At 29.3% G+C, this 22,781-nt stretch overlaps 1 protein-coding gene across 1 annotated transcript; it reads left to right on the top strand.

Annotated features, from left to right (window-relative positions):
- Positions 1-2,693: 2,693 nt before the first annotated feature.
- Positions 2,694-22,520, top strand: LOC111639274 (acetylcholinesterase-like). Its single transcript, XM_023385109.1, has 4 exons — positions 2,694-2,804; positions 13,992-14,155; positions 14,553-16,100; positions 21,056-22,520. Exons 3-4 carry the CDS (start codon positions 14,566-14,568, stop codon positions 21,315-21,317), a joined length of 1,797 nt encoding a protein of 598 aa, XP_023240877.1. The 5' UTR covers positions 2,694-2,804; positions 13,992-14,155; positions 14,553-14,565; the 3' UTR covers positions 21,318-22,520.
- The last annotated feature ends 261 nt before the right edge of the window (positions 22,521-22,781 follow it).

Below are 22,781 nucleotides of genomic sequence, written 5' to 3'. Positions count from 1 at the left end.
ATTCCCTAAAAAAAAGAAAAAAAAAATTATATCTAATACACTTTCCCTTTTTTTTTAATGCACTAGATATGTAAATATTAAAAGTAAAATTTTCAATTTTACAAAAATATGTTTCCTCTAGGGAGATGTTATTATTACTAATTTTTTTTTTCATTCTAAAAATAAATATTTTAACAAAATAAAAATTAAAAAATAAAAAAGGGAAAAATTAAAAGAGGGGAAAAAAAATACATTTCACTTACATTTGCATTTTTGGGCTAATTTTAAATGGATAAACAAAATTATAATAATGTAATATTTTTTAAAATGTATCTTAAAAGTAAAAAGTTCTTTTATTATTTTTAACTTTAAGAAAAAGTACTTAAAGAAATGGAATTTTTCTTCTTAAAAATCTACTAAAAGAATTCCCTTACATTTATATATACATATTTTTTTTTTCCCTAAAAAATTTTAATGAATTCTTTTGTTTCTTTTTCATAATTTGGTTGGAACTAGATGAGTCATTCTGTAAATAATATAAATTATTTAAACGAATCTTCGTATCAAGTTTAAAATATAATTTTATTATTATTATTATTATCTTTTTTTCATAACTGGAAGAAGGAAATAACAACTAACACAGTTCGTGACTCACCTTGATAAAATATGTAAAAGTTTTGATATGGATAGTGGATCAAAAGACTCTTACTTGCATTTTCATGAATTTCATATAGTTTGCTAAAATCATAAAATATAAATTGGAGTGTAGAAAACACGCGTTAAGAGTAAGGAGAGGACCAAAAAAAAAAAAAAGAATGTTTATAATGTGAAAGAATCTTTTATAGTTTAGCATTATTCTATAGGGCCTACTACTACTTATAATTAATCGATAATTTCTAATGTTAATTAGAAATATTAATTAAATTTTACTCTTGTATTAGACAGTGTACTTTACCGTAAAACAATGATAGTTTCGGCTACTTTTTTTGTGTGTTAAAACCGTTATTTTACGGTAATAAAACGTTAATTTTGTAGAAATTTAATATTTATTTCCTCAAAATATGGAAAAAAATGTTTTTATAACGTAGTATGGTTGATTAGCTTCGTTTGTAGCCTGTAGTAGTATACCTCTACTATTATAAGAATAATAATTAATCGATGATTGCCTCAATTATTTTTACATTTTTCAAGATCTTATAATTACAGAGATACTTTCCTCACTTTTTTCTGTATTAAAATAATCATTTTTACAACAAGAAACGTTAAAATTTAATGTTTTTCTCGGTCAAAACTAATGAAAAAAAAGAAAGAAAGATGCGAAGATTTTTATTTTTCAACCGCAAAATAAAAAATCGATTAAACGAGATATTGTGTGCAAAACTCGTATCGATGAAAGTAAATCTTTTTAACAAAAGAAAGCAAAATAGATTTTTTTTTTAAAAACGCATCTTTAATATTAAAAAAAATAATAATAAAAGAGAAGAAAATCAGAAATGCTAACACGCATAAGTAAGAAGAAGAGAAAGATATAAACGAAGTAAAATTATTATAAATCTAAACCCGTACACGTGATCCTCTGCATCTACACATAGAAAACGTTTGCCTGAGGCATGAAGGGGATGAGCTGGCTCAAAGCCATGTTTCGACAGAATTACTGCAGTTACAACCACCTTTCCGCATAAAATGTTGGAACCAAGCGAAGACATACCTTATTCTGTCATCCCGTTTACTTAGAAGAGATTCGAATGCAAATTAAAAAGAAAAAAAATCGTGTTTACAGAAGCGATTTCCCTCATCTCTAATTTCCTCCATACTCTTCCCTTTCCCCTTTACTTGTATATATATATATAATATAAAGAATTTATGTAAATCTATTATTATATATTCTGTTAATCGTTAACTTGGAAACGTGTGTTTGGTTCACATGATCGAATCAAGAGGGAGTTAATGCCTGTCGACGGAAAGACACGTAGATACTTCTATGATATCTTGCATATTAGAAAAGAACGTCAGAAATACGACAGCTGCTTGACTTACATTTCTGAGAAAACGATCGATGCGGAAGCGTAGATGCAGTTTTAATATTTCTACAAATTCAATCAGTAGCAGGCCACTTCTCGTGTCACATCCCAATTCGGTTTTGTCTTCGGACGCATCGTTCTGAATCGGTTTTTTGGGGTGTTACTCGGAGAGAAATCATTCCCGGTCCTCTCCACGTTTCCAACTTTGCTCGGAAGATATATATATATATATTTAATTAAAGTTTGCACCATTACGCTAATATATGTGACATTGGCTTGAGTGTAACAATTGATATATCTGTATAAACACTAAGTTTAAAAAGCGTGTGTAATGTAGACTTTGCAGGCTTCGAGTTCGTGTTTTTTTTTTTACAGTTTTGACGATCCGTTACGTGAATAATGTATTATCCGCGTGGAAAAAAGCGTTACTTTAACAAAATTTCGATTGTTACGAACGGTTTTCTTCGGTAAAAATCCGTCTACAACAGGTTCGAGTGGCACATTTAACTTGTGCAAATGAGGGAGAACTTCGGAGCCCCTCTGGAGCAGGAAGTGCTCCCGTATTGATCTTTCACCTGCACAACAATTTGGGTAAGGTAAGGAAGAGTACTCGAAAACAGTTGCCATGGTTACCGTTGGTTTGAGAATTGTGGCGCGAATCATCAAGCCCGATTCTGATTGGCCAGGTGAAGTGAAGAGAGAGGCTGCATCGGCGATTTTGCGGCAGATTACCTCGACGTACAGACGCAGGACGGTTGATGGCTCCACATGAGCATCTCCATAACAAATTAAAAGGATAGTCCCGTAAGTACACTCATATAATAATCCAATGCTCTTGCTTTTTTATTCTGTTTTCCTATCTATGCTTTGCCTTCTTCACTTAACTCTATGTACTTTCGCGTTACATAGCGAATGCAACTTTAACTTAACTTCCAAACGTTCTGAAATGTAAAAAGTAAATAAATAAATAAAATAAATCCGAATCGCCGTGTCTTAGTTTCTTTTATTTTTAATGCACTAATTAATATTTCATTACATATTTTTGAAATTTTTATCGTTTGTTCTGCACTCTTAACTTTCCAACTCCGACGTTGTTTAATTATAAATATTTATAATGCAATTTTATTAATAATTTTTTCCTATATGCATATTAATATTTGATAATATATATACTACATACGCTATTAAGCATTCAACTGATACATTTTGTAAGCAAGATAAGCGAAATTTAAGCAAGGCATGGTGACGCGATTAACGAAGAGTATTATGTTAAACACGCGCTTTAACAATTTTTTACCTTTCAAAATATATATAGAAAGCATTTTTTAACTAGGAAATCGCTTTATCTATATACAAATTTCATTCTTTTTTATATTCTAGAAGTGATTAAGCACGTTTATGCATTGATTGCTGTCGTGCAAAATTCACCATCCCCAAGCTACGACATAGAAAAATTATCAGATCGAAACTTAAACAAACTCGCAACTCATTCCTCTATCTCTTGCATACATTTTTAATTAATTATATAAAGATATCTTATAGATTTTTACGACAGAAAAATCCATTTTCAACGCAATAAAAATAAAATACAACGTCTCGTATGCTGATGGTATACAATATATATACAAAATAAAAGAAGATATACTGTACGGCGGACGGGATGTGCTATAAATTTATCACTTTTTTATATATTTATTCGATATTATTATTATTTTTTTAAAAGAAAATGTATATATATATATGTTTACGTTAGATTTGAAAGGAAATAGAATACTTAGAATTTTGCACACAGTTTTAAGGTATATAATGTTGGAAAAGTGGAATACTGGCAAATCGCCAGACAAAAATCTCATTTACTGTCAGAAGCAAAGCGGGACGATAGTGCAATTTCTATCAGGTAAAACAACTGCAATGTACGACACGGCCTGAAAAAATTTCTTGATTACTTTACCACGAATAAATCCAAAAGAAAAAAAGTAAAAATATATCGCCGATGTCGATGAAACACGTGCTACTACACACCATACACCAAAACAGCATTCGTACCATACATTAAAAAAATGCATTTTTCTATAATTACACTCTAAAATATCTAATTTTTACTTAACTATATAAAAAATTTATAAATAATAATAATAATATTTTAAATTTGAACTTATTAGAGTCGTTATACTAATGATGTTAGTTACGTTTACCTTCTCATTAATGTCGTCGCATTTAATTTTAATATTGTCGATGGGAAGATTCCATTTAGTTGCTGATGATCATTCTTCAAATTCTGGTAAGAGGAAACAGAGAAAAAAATGTATATTTGTAAATTGTAATTTCTCTTAATTACTTCTCTCTTAATTATTTTTAAGATATGGCAAACTTATCCTTTCCTCTTTTGCATTATAATTTAAATTACTCGAATGGCAATTTATCATTAACTCATTTTTTAAAAATCTTTTATACGAGTGTAGGATTTTAATGGAAGTTTCTTACGTCGTTATATCAGTAAAAATAAAATATATTTTTAAGATTTTAATTAGTGACTGTTGAGAGCGTGTTTAACGCTTAAATTGGACCGTGTCACGCAAGCAAACAACTTTTACAAACAACTATGTGTGTAAGCAAGCGTTCTAACTTTTCCAATTCCTTGCTCGAGTAGGAGTTTCGTCTAATGAGTTTTAGCAACGTTTACGCTAATATACACATCAGAATTTATTAAAATTTACTATAAACATACGCTATTTAATTTTGAAACAAAATTACAACTTTACTTTTTTTTTTTTTAATAAAACAGCATAATTCTTCCTTTTTACCTTTACGAAACTGTAAAGCTTAGCTTTCTTCTACGCTAAGAACCGTCTTGATGAAATTCTTCGCTTCGCTTTCTACGTAAAGATTTATCTTAATGAAATTGTCCACTTCGCTTCTACACAAAAAATCATCTTGTTGAAATTATCCACTTCGTTTTTTATGCAAAGAATCATCTTGAAATTCTTCGCTTCGCTTTCTATATAAATATCCATCTTAATGAAATTATCCACTTCGCTTTCTTCTATACAAAGAATCATCTTGATGCAATTCCTCGCTTCGTTTTCTTCTACACAAAAAAATCTTCCTGATGAAATTCTTCGCTTTCTACGGATAGACTGATCTTAATGAAATTGTTCACTTTGCTTTTTTTTTTATACAAAGAATCATCTTGATGAAATTATCCATTTCGTTTTTAATGCAAGGAATTATCTTGATTAAATTTCTCACTTCTCTTCCCATGCAAAGAATCATCTTGATGAACCGTCCACATCGCTTTCTTGTACGCAAAGAATCATTAGTAAAATCGTACAAAAATGCAAGAAAAATACAGAAAAACAATGTTTAAAATATTATCCCTTTTATACATTTTTATAAAGATTTATATATAAAAAATTCAAGTTACACACACATATATATATATATGTTACATTTATTGTTATGAATCTTTGAATAACTTCTCGATGTATCCATTCAATTGCTTCCGATCTCTCGATAACATCATTGTACATTATCAAAAGGGAAAATATTATTATTTCATGTTTCCATTCTCAACAGAGAGGATCCAAAAAGAATTCGGAATTCAAAATTTTCTAAATAAAAGGATAATGCTTGGATGTCCTCTACATATTTAACACAGCGAAGTTATTCATCTTGTAGGTTTGACAGATGCATTCAACGTTAATATAAAACTTACGACCCTTTTTTTTTACTCAATAAAAATACTTTCTTGACGTTTTATATAAGTTTTTATTCTGATTTATACGCGATTATAAAGTCGCTGTAAACGAAAATAATTAAAAATTTCTGAATGACTTTGCTCGAATTTCGTTTCAAAACAGCCAAGTTCGCTGCTAAAACTTGGTTCTATTGCTCTTAAATTTGAAGATTCTCGTCCATAAATTCTTCTAAACTTTTCGATTTCTTAGAAAAATTCCTTTAAAAGTTGTTTGATAGGAATGTTCACGTTCATTCAGGAAGATAATAGCATTATTGTTGCGTGAATAATTTTATTTCTCACTTTGTTTCAACATCTAGCGGCTGTTGTAAACTATAACATATACTAAACGACCTTTATGCGGTTTGTAATTATTCTTAGAAAAAAAACTATCATGAAATTTCCTTTAGGAATCAATTATCTGATTCTCCGTATCCTCATTTAGTTTAAATAACCGGCAATTTAATAGTTAAAAACAACTTTATTACACTCGACAATAACAACTTAATTTAAAAATATCCTCCTGTCATATATGATTATTTAAATAAATGAAATCTTTTAAATGATAATTTTATGAAAATTATCTAATAAATCTTTAAAAATTTATGTATATTTTTTGTATTTTTTTAAATTCAACGTACTTATCTTCAAACACCTTTCTAATTAGATCCTCATTATCTTGCTAGTAGATTACATAAAAATGCTGTTTTCGCAGATTCTTCGATCTACGATCGCATTAAATTATCCAATTTTTTTAAAAAACTCGTTTAAATTGTATTTTTGCATTTAAAATGTTAAAAAAAACCTAAATTATAAAATTATATAATTTTTTAAAAATTGTAGGGATTTTCTCAGATTTATAGCCAGATTTTCCCCTAGATTTCCTACTTTCCGAGATTTTTTTTCCAAAAATTATAAAATTATATAATTTTAAAAAATTTATAGGGATTTTTTTTCAAATTTACAGCCTGATTTTTCTCTAGATTTCCCTAATTTTTAAGATTTTTCTCTAGATTTCCCCACTTTTCCAGATTTTTTCCTAGCTTAATTTTGAAATTTTTCGAATGTAAAGCAATAAAAATCCGATATAAATGATGTTTCTTCTATTAATCTTTAAGAAATAGTCCTTGGGGCATTAGTTGTATTAATCTTTAGTAAGTTCCGGAATCAATTTTGTATCGAGAATCGCAGCTTAACCTTTCAATATCAATAAGAATCAAAGAGAAAAAGAAAAAAGAAAATTGATAAATTTTATATATATCTTGTCAAATTGAATAACCTTAATTGTTATATAAAAAAAAAAAAATACACGATAGTTATCATTATTACATCAATATAAAAACTTCCGTAACAGGATTTTTCCTGTAATACTTTCAAGAAGTTAACTGACGTTAACGTTAAATTCGTAATTTTAAACCAATTTTCCATCCACTGACGATTGATACTTTAAAGAAATTCACTTAAAAATTAAAAAAATATATATCGTTTTTATCTATAACAAGGAGGAAATTAAATTTATAAAAAAAATTCTATTTGTTCAATGCTACACGATACCTAAGTTTTGTAGATTTAACAAAAAGAAAGAAGAGTTTCTTTTGTTAAATTGTATAATGCAAAATGTTAGAAGAGATAAAGAAGATTCAGAAATTCGAGACGATTTTTGAAAGGAAAAATATAGTCTATATATAAAGTATAAAATTATTAAGTCAAACACTCGAAACGGTTGAGAAATGACAGTGATGTCTTTTCTATACTCGAAAATTTATACAAAATCTTATATTTTTATGATAATTTAGAGCTTTTTTAGTGAAAAAAATAATCGAAAATATTTAATTTTTCTTCATTTATTGAGTTAATCTCTTACTTTTTATCAATATTCCAATGTAAAAATACCATTTTAAGAATATTTTAGAGCTTTTTTTAGTGAAAAAGTAGCCGAAAATATTTAATTATTCTTCATTTATTGAATAGATCTTTTACTTTTTTTTTTTAAACCAATACTCGAGTGTAAAAAATAATGCCATTTTTACTAATTTTTGAGGTAGTTTAGTAAGAAAATTACCGAAAATATTTAAAATTCAATTAATTAATTCTTTAACTTATTTTTATCATCGCTTGTTTTCTGTGTAAAGATATTATTGCAACATCGTTTAAGACTTTTCACGTATCTCTTAGCCTTATATATAATCTATAAATACAGGTTCTAATTCATTATGCAAAGAACATTTCGATGTATTAATAGATAAATACAACGTAGAAAAGAAGAAGGATTTTGCAAGATCATTCTACAAATGTATATTTATATATGGGAAGTGATTTAGTTATCATCCTATGCGTTAAAAAGGAAAGAATCGATGAAATAAATGGATTCTAATTTTAGACGGCGATAAATAATGCAACGTTTGGTTTTTTTATGCTGCAAATATTTTTGAAAAAAAATTTTAAGAAAATGGAAAAAATCTTTATACCACTGTTTGAAGAGAAAATAATAAAATCCTTAAATCTTTTTACATTTTAAATCAATGAAGAAGCTTCCTAACTATAAAAGATGCGCTACTTTCTGGATGATAATCATGTTTAAGATGATTTTAATGTCATTAAAAATGTAGGTAATTTACTTTTTTACTCGAATTTCTTCGAGATAAACGAACGTATACTTAATAGAAAGTAGTTTTTCCACGTTTATTTATCACTAGGCCCATCACTTCTACTATCAAAAAGGATAGAATATTTATGAGCTCCCTTTGGGGCATCCACTAGTCGAGTTAAGTTATATACAGTAGAGATTGATTACATATCACAAGTACTTAAGAGGCTTGTTTACTATGAATAGCCTCATCACTTATAACAGAGAAGAATTTGACATTATAGACAACATGCAATAATTTAAATTTAATATTAAAATATTGCATTTAGATGCCTGATTATTTAAATAAGCCTTATAAATATTTTAAAATAAATTATATAGTTTTTATAATAATTTATAACTTTGTCTAGTAACTATTACATTTAATAAATATAAATAAGATCCTATTCTACATTTTGTAAATAAAAAAATAATATAAATTTAATTATTTTATTTACTTTGAATTAAAATTAGTTATTGTATTTCTTTAAATAGCTTACAACTCTGAATAAATTTTATTTTGAATTTAAGAACTGCATAGAATTAGAAGGTCCAAAATTATAATGCCCTTCAGGCATCTTCAAGAGGCCCTTCTCCTCCATCAAATAATAATAAAGTTAAAAATTCAAAGCTGTAAGCTGTGAACTTATAGGGTGAGGCCCTATAAGTTCACACATATTAGAACATATTTAACTTATGTGGCATGAGGCCTTGAGTTAGAACATGTTTAGCTTCTGTGTAAACACTGGGGCCCTGAGTTAGATAGACTACATTTAGCCTGTGTGTAAATACTGCAGCATAAGGCCCTCAATTAGAACATATTTAGCTTGTGTGTAAACATGTAAACACTGTACCATGAGACCCTAAGTTAGAACATGTTTAGCTTATATGTAAACACAGCAGCATGAGGCCCTGAGTTATAATATAACACATAAGCTAAACATGCTATAACACAGGATCTCATGCCACAGCCTGATATATTTCCATTTATTATTAATTTTTATTTATTAAAGACTATTTAAGCATGAACAATTATATCTGAATATTTTAATGAAAATAATGTAAAATATAAGAAAAAATAAATAAATATATATATATATATATATCATTAATCATAAAATAATATTTTATTCCGATATGTAAACGCATTCACGTGTTGAAAGTACTGACGTGTTTCCTCTTTTATTAAGTAAATACGAATTATCTCTTTAAATTCTGTTGGTTTTTTACATTGCTATAATGAAAAAACAATGTATTAAACTGTAAAATGTATCAATAATTCGAGTAATTAATCATAAAATAATGTTTTTTTTTTTTTTTTTGTTGATTTTCTACGGCACGTTTAAGGTAATGTGCTTCCTCTTTAGCATCACTTTTACTAGATAAATATGAATTATCTCTTTAAATTCTGTTAATTTGTGCATTGTTACAACAGAAAACCATATATTGGACTATAAAATAAGCAAAATTTGTGTCAATAAGATAAGAAATTAATATATTAAAAAAAAACTAATGTTTTATGTCGGATTTCTGCAAGCGCATTTACATATTGAAAATACAGATGTGTTTCTACGTTGACATGCACTTTTATTGGTTGTTTTAGTAAATAAATCTGAATTATTTCTTTGAATTTTGTTAATTTAAACATTTTTATAACCGAAAAATTAATGTATTTGATTATAAAACGTGCAAAAATTAAGTCAATAATGCGAGTGATAAATTATATTTTTTGTATTGTTCGTAGTTGTTTAATGACAATTTTTTTTTGAATTTTTAACGATAGATAAAATGCAAATTAAAAAAAGTTAACTAAACCTTTTAAATTCTACAATAAAAAAGTTTTTTTAAATGTTTAAAAAACCGTAAAAAAACAAATTTAAATGCAAAGCTGATAAATGACAATTTATTAAATTATAAACGTTGTTTGCAAGGTTAACTTTATTTCCTAAATAATAATTTTNTATATATATGTTTACGTTAGATTTGAAAGGAAATAGAATACTTAGAATTTTGCACACAGTTTTAAGGTATATAATGTTGGAAAAGTGGAATACTGGCAAATCGCCAGACAAAAATCTCATTTACTGTCAGAAGCAAAGCGGGACGATAGTGCAATTTCTATCAGGTAAAACAACTGCAATGTACGACACGGCCTGAAAAAATTTCTTGATTACTTTACCACGAATAAATCCAAAAGAAAAAAAGTAAAAATATATCGCCGATGTCGATGAAACACGTGCTATTACACACCATACACCAAAACAGCATTCGTACCATACATTAAAAAAAATGCATTTTTCTATAATTACACTCTAAAATATCTAATTTTTACTTAACTATATAAAAAATTTATAAATAATAATAATAATATTTTAAATTTGAACTTATTAGAGTCGTTATACTAATGATGTTAGTTACGTTTTACCTTCTCATTAATGTCGTCGCATTTAATTTTAATATTGTCGATGGGAAGATTCCATTTAGTTGCTGATGATCATTCTTCAAATTCTGGTAAGAGGAAACAGAGAAAAAAATGTATATTTGTAAATTGTAATTTCTCTTAATTACTTCTCTCTTAATTATTTTTAAGATATGGCAAACTTATCCTTTCCTCTTTTGCATTATAATTTAAATTACTCGAATGGCAATTTATCATTAACTCATTTTTTAAAAATCTTTTATACGAGTGTAGGATTTTAATGGAAGTTTCTTACGTCGTTATATCAGTAAAAATAAAATATATTTTTAAGATTTTAATTAGTGACTGTTGAGAGCGTGTTTAACGCTTAAATTGGACCGTGTCACGCAAGCAAACAACTTTTACAAACAACTATGTGTGTAAGCAAGCGTTCTAACTTTTCCAATTCCTTGCTCGAGTAGGAGTTTCGTCTAATGAGTTTTAGCAACGTTTACGCTAATATACACATCAGAATTTATTAAAATTTACTATAAACATATGCTATTTAATTTTGAAACAAAATTACAACTTTACTTTTTTTTTTTTTTAATAAAACAGCATAATTCTTCCTTTTTACCTTTACGAAACTGTAAAGCTTAGCTTTCTTCTACGCTAAGAACCGTCTTGATGAAATTCTTCGCTTCGCTTTCTACGTAAAGATTTATCTTAATGAAATTGTCCACTTCGCTTCTACACAAAAAATCATCTTGTTGAAATTATCCACTTCGTTTTTTATGCAAAGAATCATCTTGAAATTCTTCGCTTCGCTTTCTATATAAATATCCATCTTAATGAAATTATCCACTTCGCTTTCTTCTATACAAAGAATCATCTTGATGCAATTCCTCGCTTCGTTTTCTTCTACACAAAAAAATCTTCCTGATGAAATTCTTCGCTTTCTACGGATAGACTGATCTTAATGAAATTGTTCACTTTGCTTTTTTTTTTATACAAAGAATCATCTTGATGAAATTATCCATTTCGTTTTTAATGCAAGGAATTATCTTGATTAAATTTCTCACTTCTCTTCCCATGCAAAGAATCATCTTGATGAACCGTCCACATCGCTTTCTTGTACGCAAAGAATCATTAGTAAAATCGTACAAAAATGCAAGNTTAACCACAGAAAATGTTATAATTAATTAAATTAAATTCAACAGAAAAGTAGAATTCACTTAATAAAGACGTAAATTTAGTACTGCATCTGTTGTATAAGTTATAGGAAATACAGCTTAGGATCTCATACTACTTAAGGCGTATAATTTTTAATTTATTATTATTTGGTGGGAGGATAGAGCTTCGTATATAGGCCTATTGTAGCTTAGGGGCAAACCAGTTTAAATTTGGCCCTTAACAAATCAGATTACAAAACAGTGGCATAGCCTGCAATTATGTTTGGTAACGGATAACAAACTTAAATAACAGTATCAGGGACGGATTTAGACTCATTAAGCCACTATAAACATAGGGCCTTTCCCTTCCATTTAATAATAATCAGTTTAAAAGTTTAAGGCTCTAAGCCAGGTGTGGCCAAACTTTTATCCCATAGGGGCTGCTTTTTTGGTAAAATATAATCTGCGGGCGACTATGAATATGGGATAACAATTTTAGGATTTTTATATGCACATGCGTTAACATTCATTTGCATTGTTCATCGGGATAAATACAAACAGTATGGGTACGTTGCACAGACAGTCTATTATTGTAGGAATAAATTATCGAATTAAGATTTTTAAACATTAATTTAAGTGAAAGCAAATTGTTCAACTTTAGCTTCGCGGGCTACTTTCAAAACCTTTGCGGTCGACCGGTCGACCGCGGTCTACGTGTTGGCCATCCCTGCTCTAAGCTATAACCTCATAGCATGAGGTCATAAGTTTTGCATAAGTTATATAGTTTCTTACATTTTATAAACACACAAAAGTTTATAATAAAGTTAAATAAAATTACTACTTTTGTAAGGTTATATTTCCTCATTCCCCTTAAGCAGTGGCGGGTTATAATTTCATGGGGCCCAGGTAAATTTGAATTAGGGAGCCTCAGTGTTGGCTTCCGACATTTTTCTCGAATGGAATTTTTTAGAGAAATATTTTCTTATAAAAGATTGATTGGGGCCCCCTGTTCTAGAGGCCCCATAACTCCTTTTTTTTTATGGATAACGAGCCACTGCCATTAAACTTAGTATACGATAACGCATAAAGTTTATAACGTTATTTTATATCAGAAGAACTGGATCAATATTTAGAAACAAATGTCAAAAATAAAATAAAAAAAAAGGAAACAATTCGGAATTACACGATCCTAATACTTGTAACGTTAAATTACTTTCAAAGGTTGTATCGATTTTATTTTTCTTTAATCAAACAGATTTGAAGATCGTCTTTACCTTCGCTTAATTTCTATAACATAAAAAAAAAATAATAAAATAAACACTTAAATACTCGGATATATAAAATAGGAATCGTGAAATAAATTTAATTTATTCTCCATCCTTCATCTCTTTAATCAAAAAGAACCGTCTCGAGATTACACAGATTAAATTTATTATCTTGTACAATGTTGTAGCTATCGTGATTAAGCAATGTACTGTACCATTTGTCATTCTCTAAATATGTTAATGCCTGCTTAATTAGGTGTTGAACCGAGGAATAATTACAAACCAAAGATTCGAAAATCTTCTATATATTTATAGATAAAAATATTATATTAATATATTTTTAATATATATATAGAAATTTAAACTTACTGAGACGTTTATCCATTTTAATTGATGCTTTAAAACTTCCTGTATCCAAGTTGATCCTTGATTGATGCTGCAGAATTTCATATTTAAGCTCTTTCACTTTCTAAAACTTTATCTTTCGTATTTTTTACGTCAACTTCATTAATTTTGACATCTTTAGAATTCTTTCCTTAAACATTTTTTTTTATTATTATTCTTTTTTCTTCCATTCACATTATTAATGGTTTTCTAAGCTTTACATATTTTATTTAACATTCCATCGAGTTGTCGAGAATAAAATTTCTATAAAAAAAAATAAAAAATAAAGATTAAATTTCGATTTTTTATAAGGATTTAACCATAGTTTAAGGTCTTAATTCTGATTCTAAAAATATCTTTTTCAAGGACCATGCCATTATATAACTGAAGAAACATGTTTTCCATTACAGATCTTATCATCCTCTGACGCTGATAGAACACAGCAATGCCTAGAAAAATAAGAGGGATGAGCAGAATCGGGTGACAACTAAATCAAAAGAGGATATATAACAGCTGATCCTTCCGTTTTCTCAAAAATATATAAAGAAATAAAAGAAAAATCCCTCTTACTCAAGTAAGTTTGATGCTTCGTTCGACTTTCTAAATTAATAAATCAGTAGTAAGATAATCACTAGTTAGAAGATCGGATGATAAATCACGGTAATCGATAGATAATTGGTTGGTTTAATCTAATTATACTGCTAATAGCGGCAATTATGCATCAGTATTTATTATAATTGCAGAATATAGTTAGACAGGCAGAAATTATTATAAATAATCTCTTCGGTAGCCTTCGTTAACGCATAATTCACCAAATTATCAGAGCGTAAACGGTGTATTTTTCGAAATTTAATTTAATAATTTATTATATAAAAGTCAATTTTTACCACGAACTGATGTTATATTGTTGGATAATAGCCTTATTAATAATAGTAGAATCGAATTAATCCATAAATTTCGGTGTATTTCAGGTGTTATTAGATAATGGCATCGTGTGGAATGTTAGTGAAAATCGTTTTTATGATAACGACGTTACGTTATGTGATGTGTTTAGGGCGAAGTAATCCTTCTTCCGATTCTAAACACGATCCTCTACTAATAAGGACTACTAAAGGATACGTAAGAGGTATAACACAACGTGCAGCCACAGGAAAAAAGGTAGATGCTTTTTTTGGAATTCCGTATGCCAAACCACCGACTGGAAAGTATAGATTCCGTCATCCAATTCCAGTTGACAAGTGGGATGGGATTTTTAACGCAACAGAGAAGCCTCATTCTTGTTTCCAGATAACCGACACGTTCTTCGACGATTTCAAAGGTGCTACCATCTGGAATCCCAACACCCCTCTTAACGAAGATTGCCTGCGTATCAACGTGTGGGTGCCACACAGAAGACCTAAGAAACCGGCTGCCGTTCTTGTTTGGATCTATGGTGGAGGATTTTATAGTGGTACCTCGACTCTAGAAGTCTACGACCCAAAAATATTGGTCACGGAACAAGATATCGTCTTCGTATCCATGAACTATCGCATTGCGTGCCTTGGTTTTCTATATTTCGATCGACCGGACTCTCCCGGGAATGCGGGACTGTTTGACCAATTGATGGCACTGGAATGGGTCCGAGATAACATCGCATATTTCGGTGGTAACCCGCACAACATCACGCTATTCGGTGAGAGCGCCGGTGCCGTAAGTGTCAGTCTTCATTTATTATCCCCTCTGAGCAGGAATTTGTTTAGTCAGGCCATAATGCAAAGCGGAGGAGCCACGGCCCCGTGGGCAATCCTCGACCGCGAAGAGAGCATAAAAAGGGGTCTTCGATTAGCGGAAGCGGTCAGTTGTCCGCACAGTCGAGACGATTTGGGCGCCGTGGTGGCGTGTTTACGAACTAAGGACCCACTCGAACTGGTCACGAACGAGTGGGGCAATTTGGGGGTGGCAGAATTTCCCTTCGTTCCTGTAATCGACGGTTCCTTCATCGACGAGAAACCTGAAATATCCCTTCGCAATAAGAATTTCAAGAAGACAAAGATTTTAATGGGTACCAACCTGAACGAGGGGATGTATTTCATTATATATTACCTCACCGAACTATTTAAACTGCACGAGGACGTTTACCTGACACGTGAAGATTTCATAAAGTCGGTCAAAGAACTGAACCCGTACGTTGGAGAAATTGGCCAGGAGGCTATTATATTCGAATACACGGACTGGTTGAATCCTGATGACCCTATAAAGAATAGGGATGCGGTCGACAAGATAGTAGGGGATTACCACTTCACCTGCAGTGTCACCGAATTCGCTCACAGGTATGCAGAAACGGGTAACGAAGTGTACATGTATTATTTCACTCACCGTTATTCAGTGAACCCGTGGCCAACATGGATGGGAGTTTTGCACGGTGACGAGATCAATTTCATTTTCGGAGAACCCCTCAATCCAACTCTAGGCTATACGCCCGAGGAAGCGGAACTCAGCAGAAGGATAATGAGATATTGGTCCAATTTCGCTAAAACTGGGTGAGTTATTTCATAAAAATTTTCAAATATTAATATTTTATAGAAAATACGTTTTAAAATTTAAATATTTAGCTTTATTTATTTATTTTTTTCTCCAGCAATCTTATTATATAACTTGGTTTTTATGCATGAAAATCCCTTTCCTCCCTCCTCTTCCAGTTGTCATATCTTCTCCAACTTCTCGAAGTTGTTTTGTTATTGACAGTTATGGTTAGAATTTTAATGCACCGAATTTATTTTTTCGTTCCAACTTGACAAGCCAATTTCATCTTTATCGATTAAAATGAAAATCGCCGTTCTCAGTTAATTTTTTCCTTATATTTTACCCTAAAAAATCCTTCCAATATGCTCGAAACTTAATATTAAAAATAAAATCTGTCAGTAAAAAGCATTATAAAAAAAGTATGAAACATCATACGAAGTCAAGATCCGNTACGGAAGGACAGACAGTGGAAATTTATGTCTACAATTTTTTTTCGAATTGCAGCCAAATTATTCTCCAATTTCTTCTTAAAAAAGTCTTTTATAAAAGTCGAATTAATGCTGTATTTATACTTTTAACTCAACAAGGAAAGGAGAGAAAGAGAGAGAGTTTACTTTCTTCTTTAATAATACCTGTCTTCAAATCAGAGAGATTTACATAAATAAGCAATTAGAAATTTAGTCGTGTTGTAAATTTAACGACTTAAAATATTAAAGACAATGTCATCAAACGTCAAATAAATAGAGAAATTATCTTCTTTTTCTTTAATCTTTTTAAAGTTACACACAATATAACGATTAAAGTTGTGTGTAATCTCACAAATGTTATAAAATAAAATCCAAGTTAAGAAAATTAAGTAATGCATAATACAGAATAAAAATTCCTCTAAGCTATTTGTAGGGAAAGAAAAGAAATTGTTTACTCGGTTTAAAAAGTTATACACGAGAGAGAGAGAGAGAGAGAGAGAAAGGGGGAAGAGAAAACTCGTTTATACGTTTATGTTGGCATAAAGTATATTTATCGATTTAATTTAAAAATTTAACAGAATAAAATAATCTGACCGTAAAAAAGAAATCTTCAAATGATGAAATAATTTATTAAATCGATTAGTTTTGCGCAAAACTCATCTGGAATTCATAATGATTGTGTTTCATTCTATATTTAAATTCTTTTCTTCGTTTTTTTCCTTTTTGCTCGTTAAATTTGTTAGGATTATCAGAATGGAATGCTTCTTCTTCTTTTTCCTAAATTCCTTTTCTTCCAAGAATACAAAATTTCATACAATTCTTCTCTGTTAAATTAGAAAAATTATTTATTTCTGGCCTTTTAAAACTGCCTTGTAAAAGAATAATAACGCTTCTATTCAATACGTGCAACATTTTATTTAGCTAATTTATTTATATACAAACCTTAAAGAATCAAAAATATTCTTGATTCTTGAATTGTCATTCAAATGATTTTTATTTAAATTATTAAAAATCTAAAATAATAAAACTGTATATATGTGAAATTACAATTTATATACAATAATATAAATAATATTTATTTATTTAAAATATTTGAATTCTGAAAGTTATATTCAATTTTATATAATTTATATAAAATTTATACATATTTACAGTGCAATATATAAATATTTTATGTAGTTATAATGTAATATTATATTTATGAATATGTAGTGGTATACATTAATAATAATAATAATAGTTAAAAACTCAATTAGATAAAGGCTTTTAATGTAATTTTATTATGGTTTCGGAGAATTTATACTTTAACTTCTTTTATTTAATTCATTAATATTTTTTTATGCTATCATAAAATGAAAATAAATTATTAAAATTAAAAAGTTTAGTATTGAAATTCTTATATTAAAATACTTATATTTATTGTAAATACAGTATAAATAAATTAAACAGTACAGAATATTCAAATTTAAATTTATGTTTAATAAATTATCATTTCTTGCATATAACCTGTAAAAATTGATAGAAATGCACTTGCTTTTAAATTACCAGGTTGCCTGGTAAAGTGGCTTTAATACAGCTGGATAAACAAACCAATGACATAGCTGGTTAAATTTGAAATGGACTATGTCATTGGCTTGTTTATCCAGCTGTATTAAAGCCACTTTACCAGGCAATGCACCCCATCTTTAAAAACATACATAACTGCAGGTTATACACAGGAATTTCTTAAATATTTAAATTCTGAATAATTTAAAAAATAATTTTTCTAATTTATTTATTTTTTTCAGCATCACATAATAATCCAAATCCAGAATGTACCAGTGCAACATCATCTAAAACTATAAGCACCACAATGGCAATGATTACAACAGTGATTGGAATATTTTGCCGATTGTCAGTGATCACTTAAGTAAAAGTGATGATAAATAATAAATAAATAAATAGCGAGAAAGACATTCTTCTTGCTACAATTACAATTTATAAATTACATAAATATAAAAAAAATTTAGAAAGGCAGATATCATTAGAATAAACTATATCCAGAACNCTGTTTATACAGGGTGGACCAAAAGTCAGTTAACCACGATACGTTCAAAAATACACTTGCAAGATGTTAATCTCAATTGTTAAGCGAATTTTGGGCTACCCTTCGTATTAAAATACGTAAAAATGGTTTATCTAAATATATATATATAAACAATAAAATATATCAACAGAAGCATAATAATTTTTTCTTTATGGATGCAAGACGGCTCACAGACACATAAAATTTAAAAGCAAACAGTTGGTTGTATCGATTAAAAGTCTCAATCTGTATTCTAGCTATAAAGAAAGGTACTAAAATAAGAAGTGGAAGTGTCATAAACTATAATGTAGCTTTACCAATGACGTGTTTGGCTGTCGAGAGTCCAACATCCATTGCTTAATATGAATGGATGAGATCCGTTTCCTAATGTAACCAACAGACACACACACGCACGCACACGAAGAAACTTCACCCCGTTAATACGTACAGAATTTTTTTTATGACCTTTTAATCTTATTGAATTACGAGCTCTCACAGTTTAATAAATTACAAAATTTAATTAAAAGAAACATGCAGAATTATATATTTTATCGACTGTAGTGTAAGTCTGTGTGTTTGCACATGGCATATAAGAAGGAATGTTTCCAGAAATTAGCTTAAAATTCGACGAAAGTGTCGTTGATATATTATTAAATCAATCATTCGAGAGTGACTAAATTCGTTTTACTTTACTGAAAATGTACAAGTGAAAGCGCTCTGAAATTTAGATTTTGACCTCTCTTCTCTAATGGGAATTGTATGCAATGATTAAGATCCTGAACTCAAAGACAGTTAATTATCGATCGTGTAGAATTTCTGACTAAATTAAATTTTAACGATTAATACATTGAAATCCTTTTAGAGGAAATCGCATTTTGACATTAGTTTCTCTTCTTAAATTTTATAATTATATTTATCTTTGTAGAATGACATTAAAGTTCGGCCGTTATGCGAATTCTACGCTTTTTCTAACTATAAAAAATTGTTTTTAACGCATTTAATTAATTTATTTACATAAGAATAGCGTATCTAAGATGGAATAGAGATATCTCCAGTGTTTTTACATCCATTAAAACATGTAAAACATTCGAAGGATCCGTAGAAAAACCTTAATTACGGCGCGCTTTTCTTCGATTCTACTTCAATTACTATTAAAATAAATTAAGCAAACATTTATTACGGCACCATTCATAGCTAAGAAGAGCTAAATTTATCAAGTTAAACGAGATAAATTAATATTATGGAGTATGCGACGGTGATTCTGAGTAAAGTAACATTCTCATCACGATCGTATCTAATTAGATTATCTTTTTCTTGGAAAAGTGTTAAAAAATATGATGCTAACCTTCACGAACTTCTCATTTTTCTAGTTAATAATCATCTTGCTTACGGTTATAAATAATAAAACTAGCTTGTAATCGTCTTATTAAGCTTTGCTTACATCTATAAATCTCATTATCTCCTATCAAAAGCCGCAGGTTCCTTTATTAAGAGAACATATATCTAGTTAAGAACAGAACGAAAATACACGTTATTAACTCTTAAATCTTGGTAAATAATTAAAATATAATCAATATATAATATAAGAATTTAAAAATTCAATAAAATGAAATCAAAATAAATCGATAAAATATAATAAAAGACATTTTATAAAGATTCATACTCGTTGCGTAAGAGAAATGCTATTACAATAATAAAATTGCAGCTGGAAGATTTCTCATACAAAAATAAATTCGACGATTCTATCTTTATAAATTCCTCATTTGAAATTAAATTATTCCTATGCGTTTTAAAAATCATTTAATACCCCTCATTTTTCCACTTTAAAAAAAAAAGAAAAATAGAAGAAAACTTCCTTTACGGAGATTGAGAAAATTGTGTTAAAAGTTGGTATTACTTGGGATGATGATGTGATATCGATCCAAATATCCAAGAGTTTTTTTTATTTTATTTTATTATTTTATTTTTTTATCCACATGATCTATCAGATGGTTTGCTAAACGGGTTGAAATTGTCTTGGAGAAAAACGATGGCATTCGAGCGAATTGTTTTCCTAAAATAGACTATCTTCTATACTTTCTATTACACCACGAGAATTTTTTACGCCGTGGTGTATTTATAGACAGTGACTCTCCAATATCTTTCTATAAAACTTCTTAAATTTATTTTTCTGTGTTTTATATTGTTATTTCCCTATAAATTTACTTTAAAAATAACGCGATTATCAATCGCTTACTATCGTTAGAAATTCAATGAATCCAACTCGGTCGAATCCGACTTTATATACGGATTTGTATGGACAATTCGATATAACATTGTTCCAAAAGTCATTACTTAACTTTCGAAGAACTTTTTAAAATAAAAATATTAATCAAAATCGTGATATTATCTAATCAGGAAACATGTTTTAAGGATGGAATTTATTTATTTTTCCTTGTAGGAACCCAAGTAGAGGACCAGGAGGTGAATGGGAGCCCATCTATTGGCCCGTCCACACTCCATACGCAAAGGAGTATCTAACTTTGGCAGTTAATTCGAGCATCATCGGTCGTGGACCTCGTGCCAAGCAATGTGCCTTTTGGAAAGAGTACCTACCTCAGTTGGTCAAAGTAACAGGTGATCTTTCACGCGATTTTCTTCCTTATAAAACTCTAGAAATTATTCTAAACGATAATAAAATATGTTTCTTATTAATACTATAAAAAAATTTTTTTCCGTCCCATGGGTCTTTTTTAGTAAGCCCTTTACGGATTCGACCATGCCCATAATGGAGCAGCAGAGGGATGGGCTAAATTAATACTAATAATATTTATATACATATAATATTAAATGCCGGAATTAATTTTTTTTTAAATATTCTAAATGCAAGATGTGAAATAAAAGATACGAATAATTATAACTTTAAACAAATTGTCATTAATTAAGCCCTTAAATCATTTCAATTTGATGGCCGTAATCCTACCGCTCTGATGGATACGAGATCGAAATTTTTCGGGGGTGGTATACCGGGCCCGGCCCCTCATCACACGGCCGACATATTGTGCCTGGCTGAACCCGCAGGGCCCAAAAAAGGTTCTCTTAATGCGGAAAGAGTAAAAAAACGAGCCATTATTTATTGTGCCATCGTGACAATGCCGGGCTGCGATTTTTGTCACAATGCTCTCAATTTTAGTAGTGTTTTGCTCCTGTATATCATACTTCTCCTGTTAACAACGGAGTCGCGCCGGTCATTCATCGGTTCAGGAGATTATATCTGAATTGAAATAACGTGGCTTTCGGAAGTTCGTATATAGTTAATCGGGCATCCTGTCCCATAAACTTTCTATATCTGGCCTGGACTTTCATATATTTAACTCCATTCTCAAGATTAAGGAAAGACAAACAGTGGGAATTTGTAGGTCTAAAATTTTTTAAACTTGCAGCTCAGTTAAATGTTTAGAAGGGGCAAATCGATTTATTTACATACACCCGCGTTTATTGCTGTTAGAGATTAAAGAATAAAATAAATAAGAATGTTACATTTTATTGCATGTAAATTATAAAATAACAAAAAAACAGATGAATTAGTTACACGTGATGATCCTGATGACCTTATCAATAGAAGAACAACTGAAACTGATACTGTTCTCCTGAAGTAACATTATATTTAACAACGTACAGAAGCAGCCAATTTCACAGATTGTCAAACGTATACACGTCTTTATCTAATTTACAAAATTCGGAAGAGAATACAAGAAACTTTATATATTCTGGATACAGATTGAATTTATTATTCAACCTTCGCAGATTCTACCAGATGTGCACAAACTTCTGCAAACGTAAACAAAAATTTTTTATATTTTTTATTTTGCATTATATAAGACTTTTACGTAAAAACAGGAAATTATCGAAAAAAAGCCAAAAAAACAAAATCCAATTTTAAACTAGAATATTTCATGTATTTACTGAATAGTTATGAAATTATCCATGAAAAATCCATCTAAATTTAAGTAACTTACATGAAAAGTTAGTCCTTAAAGAAAGGAAGAGTTTTGTTAAAATTAGAATAAATTTCATTTTGGGAGGCAATTTTAAAAAAAAATGTAGACTTTTAAATTTCCATTGGAATCCATCTGTCTGTCTGTCTGTTCTCTATCCTTCCTTAATCTCGATAATGGAGTTAGAGA

The sequence above is a fragment of the Centruroides sculpturatus genome, unplaced genomic scaffold (genome assembly GCF_000671375.1).
Source record: "Centruroides sculpturatus isolate CEXI.00-Female unplaced genomic scaffold, Cexi_2.0 scaffold1346, whole genome shotgun sequence".
NCBI lineage: Eukaryota > Metazoa > Arthropoda > Arachnida > Scorpiones > Buthidae > Centruroides > Centruroides sculpturatus.
This window is presented reverse-complemented; position numbering and strand designations above follow the sequence as displayed.

Bases quoted from the DNA above. Each gene is read 5' to 3' on its own strand.
- LOC111639274 (XM_023385109.1), top strand. From the start codon at position 14,566: ATGGCATCGTGTGGAATGTTAGTGAAAATCGTTTTTATGATAACGACG. The intron at 16,101-21,055 runs GTGAGTTATTTC...TTTTCCTTGTAG, and splicing joins TCCAATTTCGCTAAAACTGG to GAACCCAAGTAGAGGACCAG.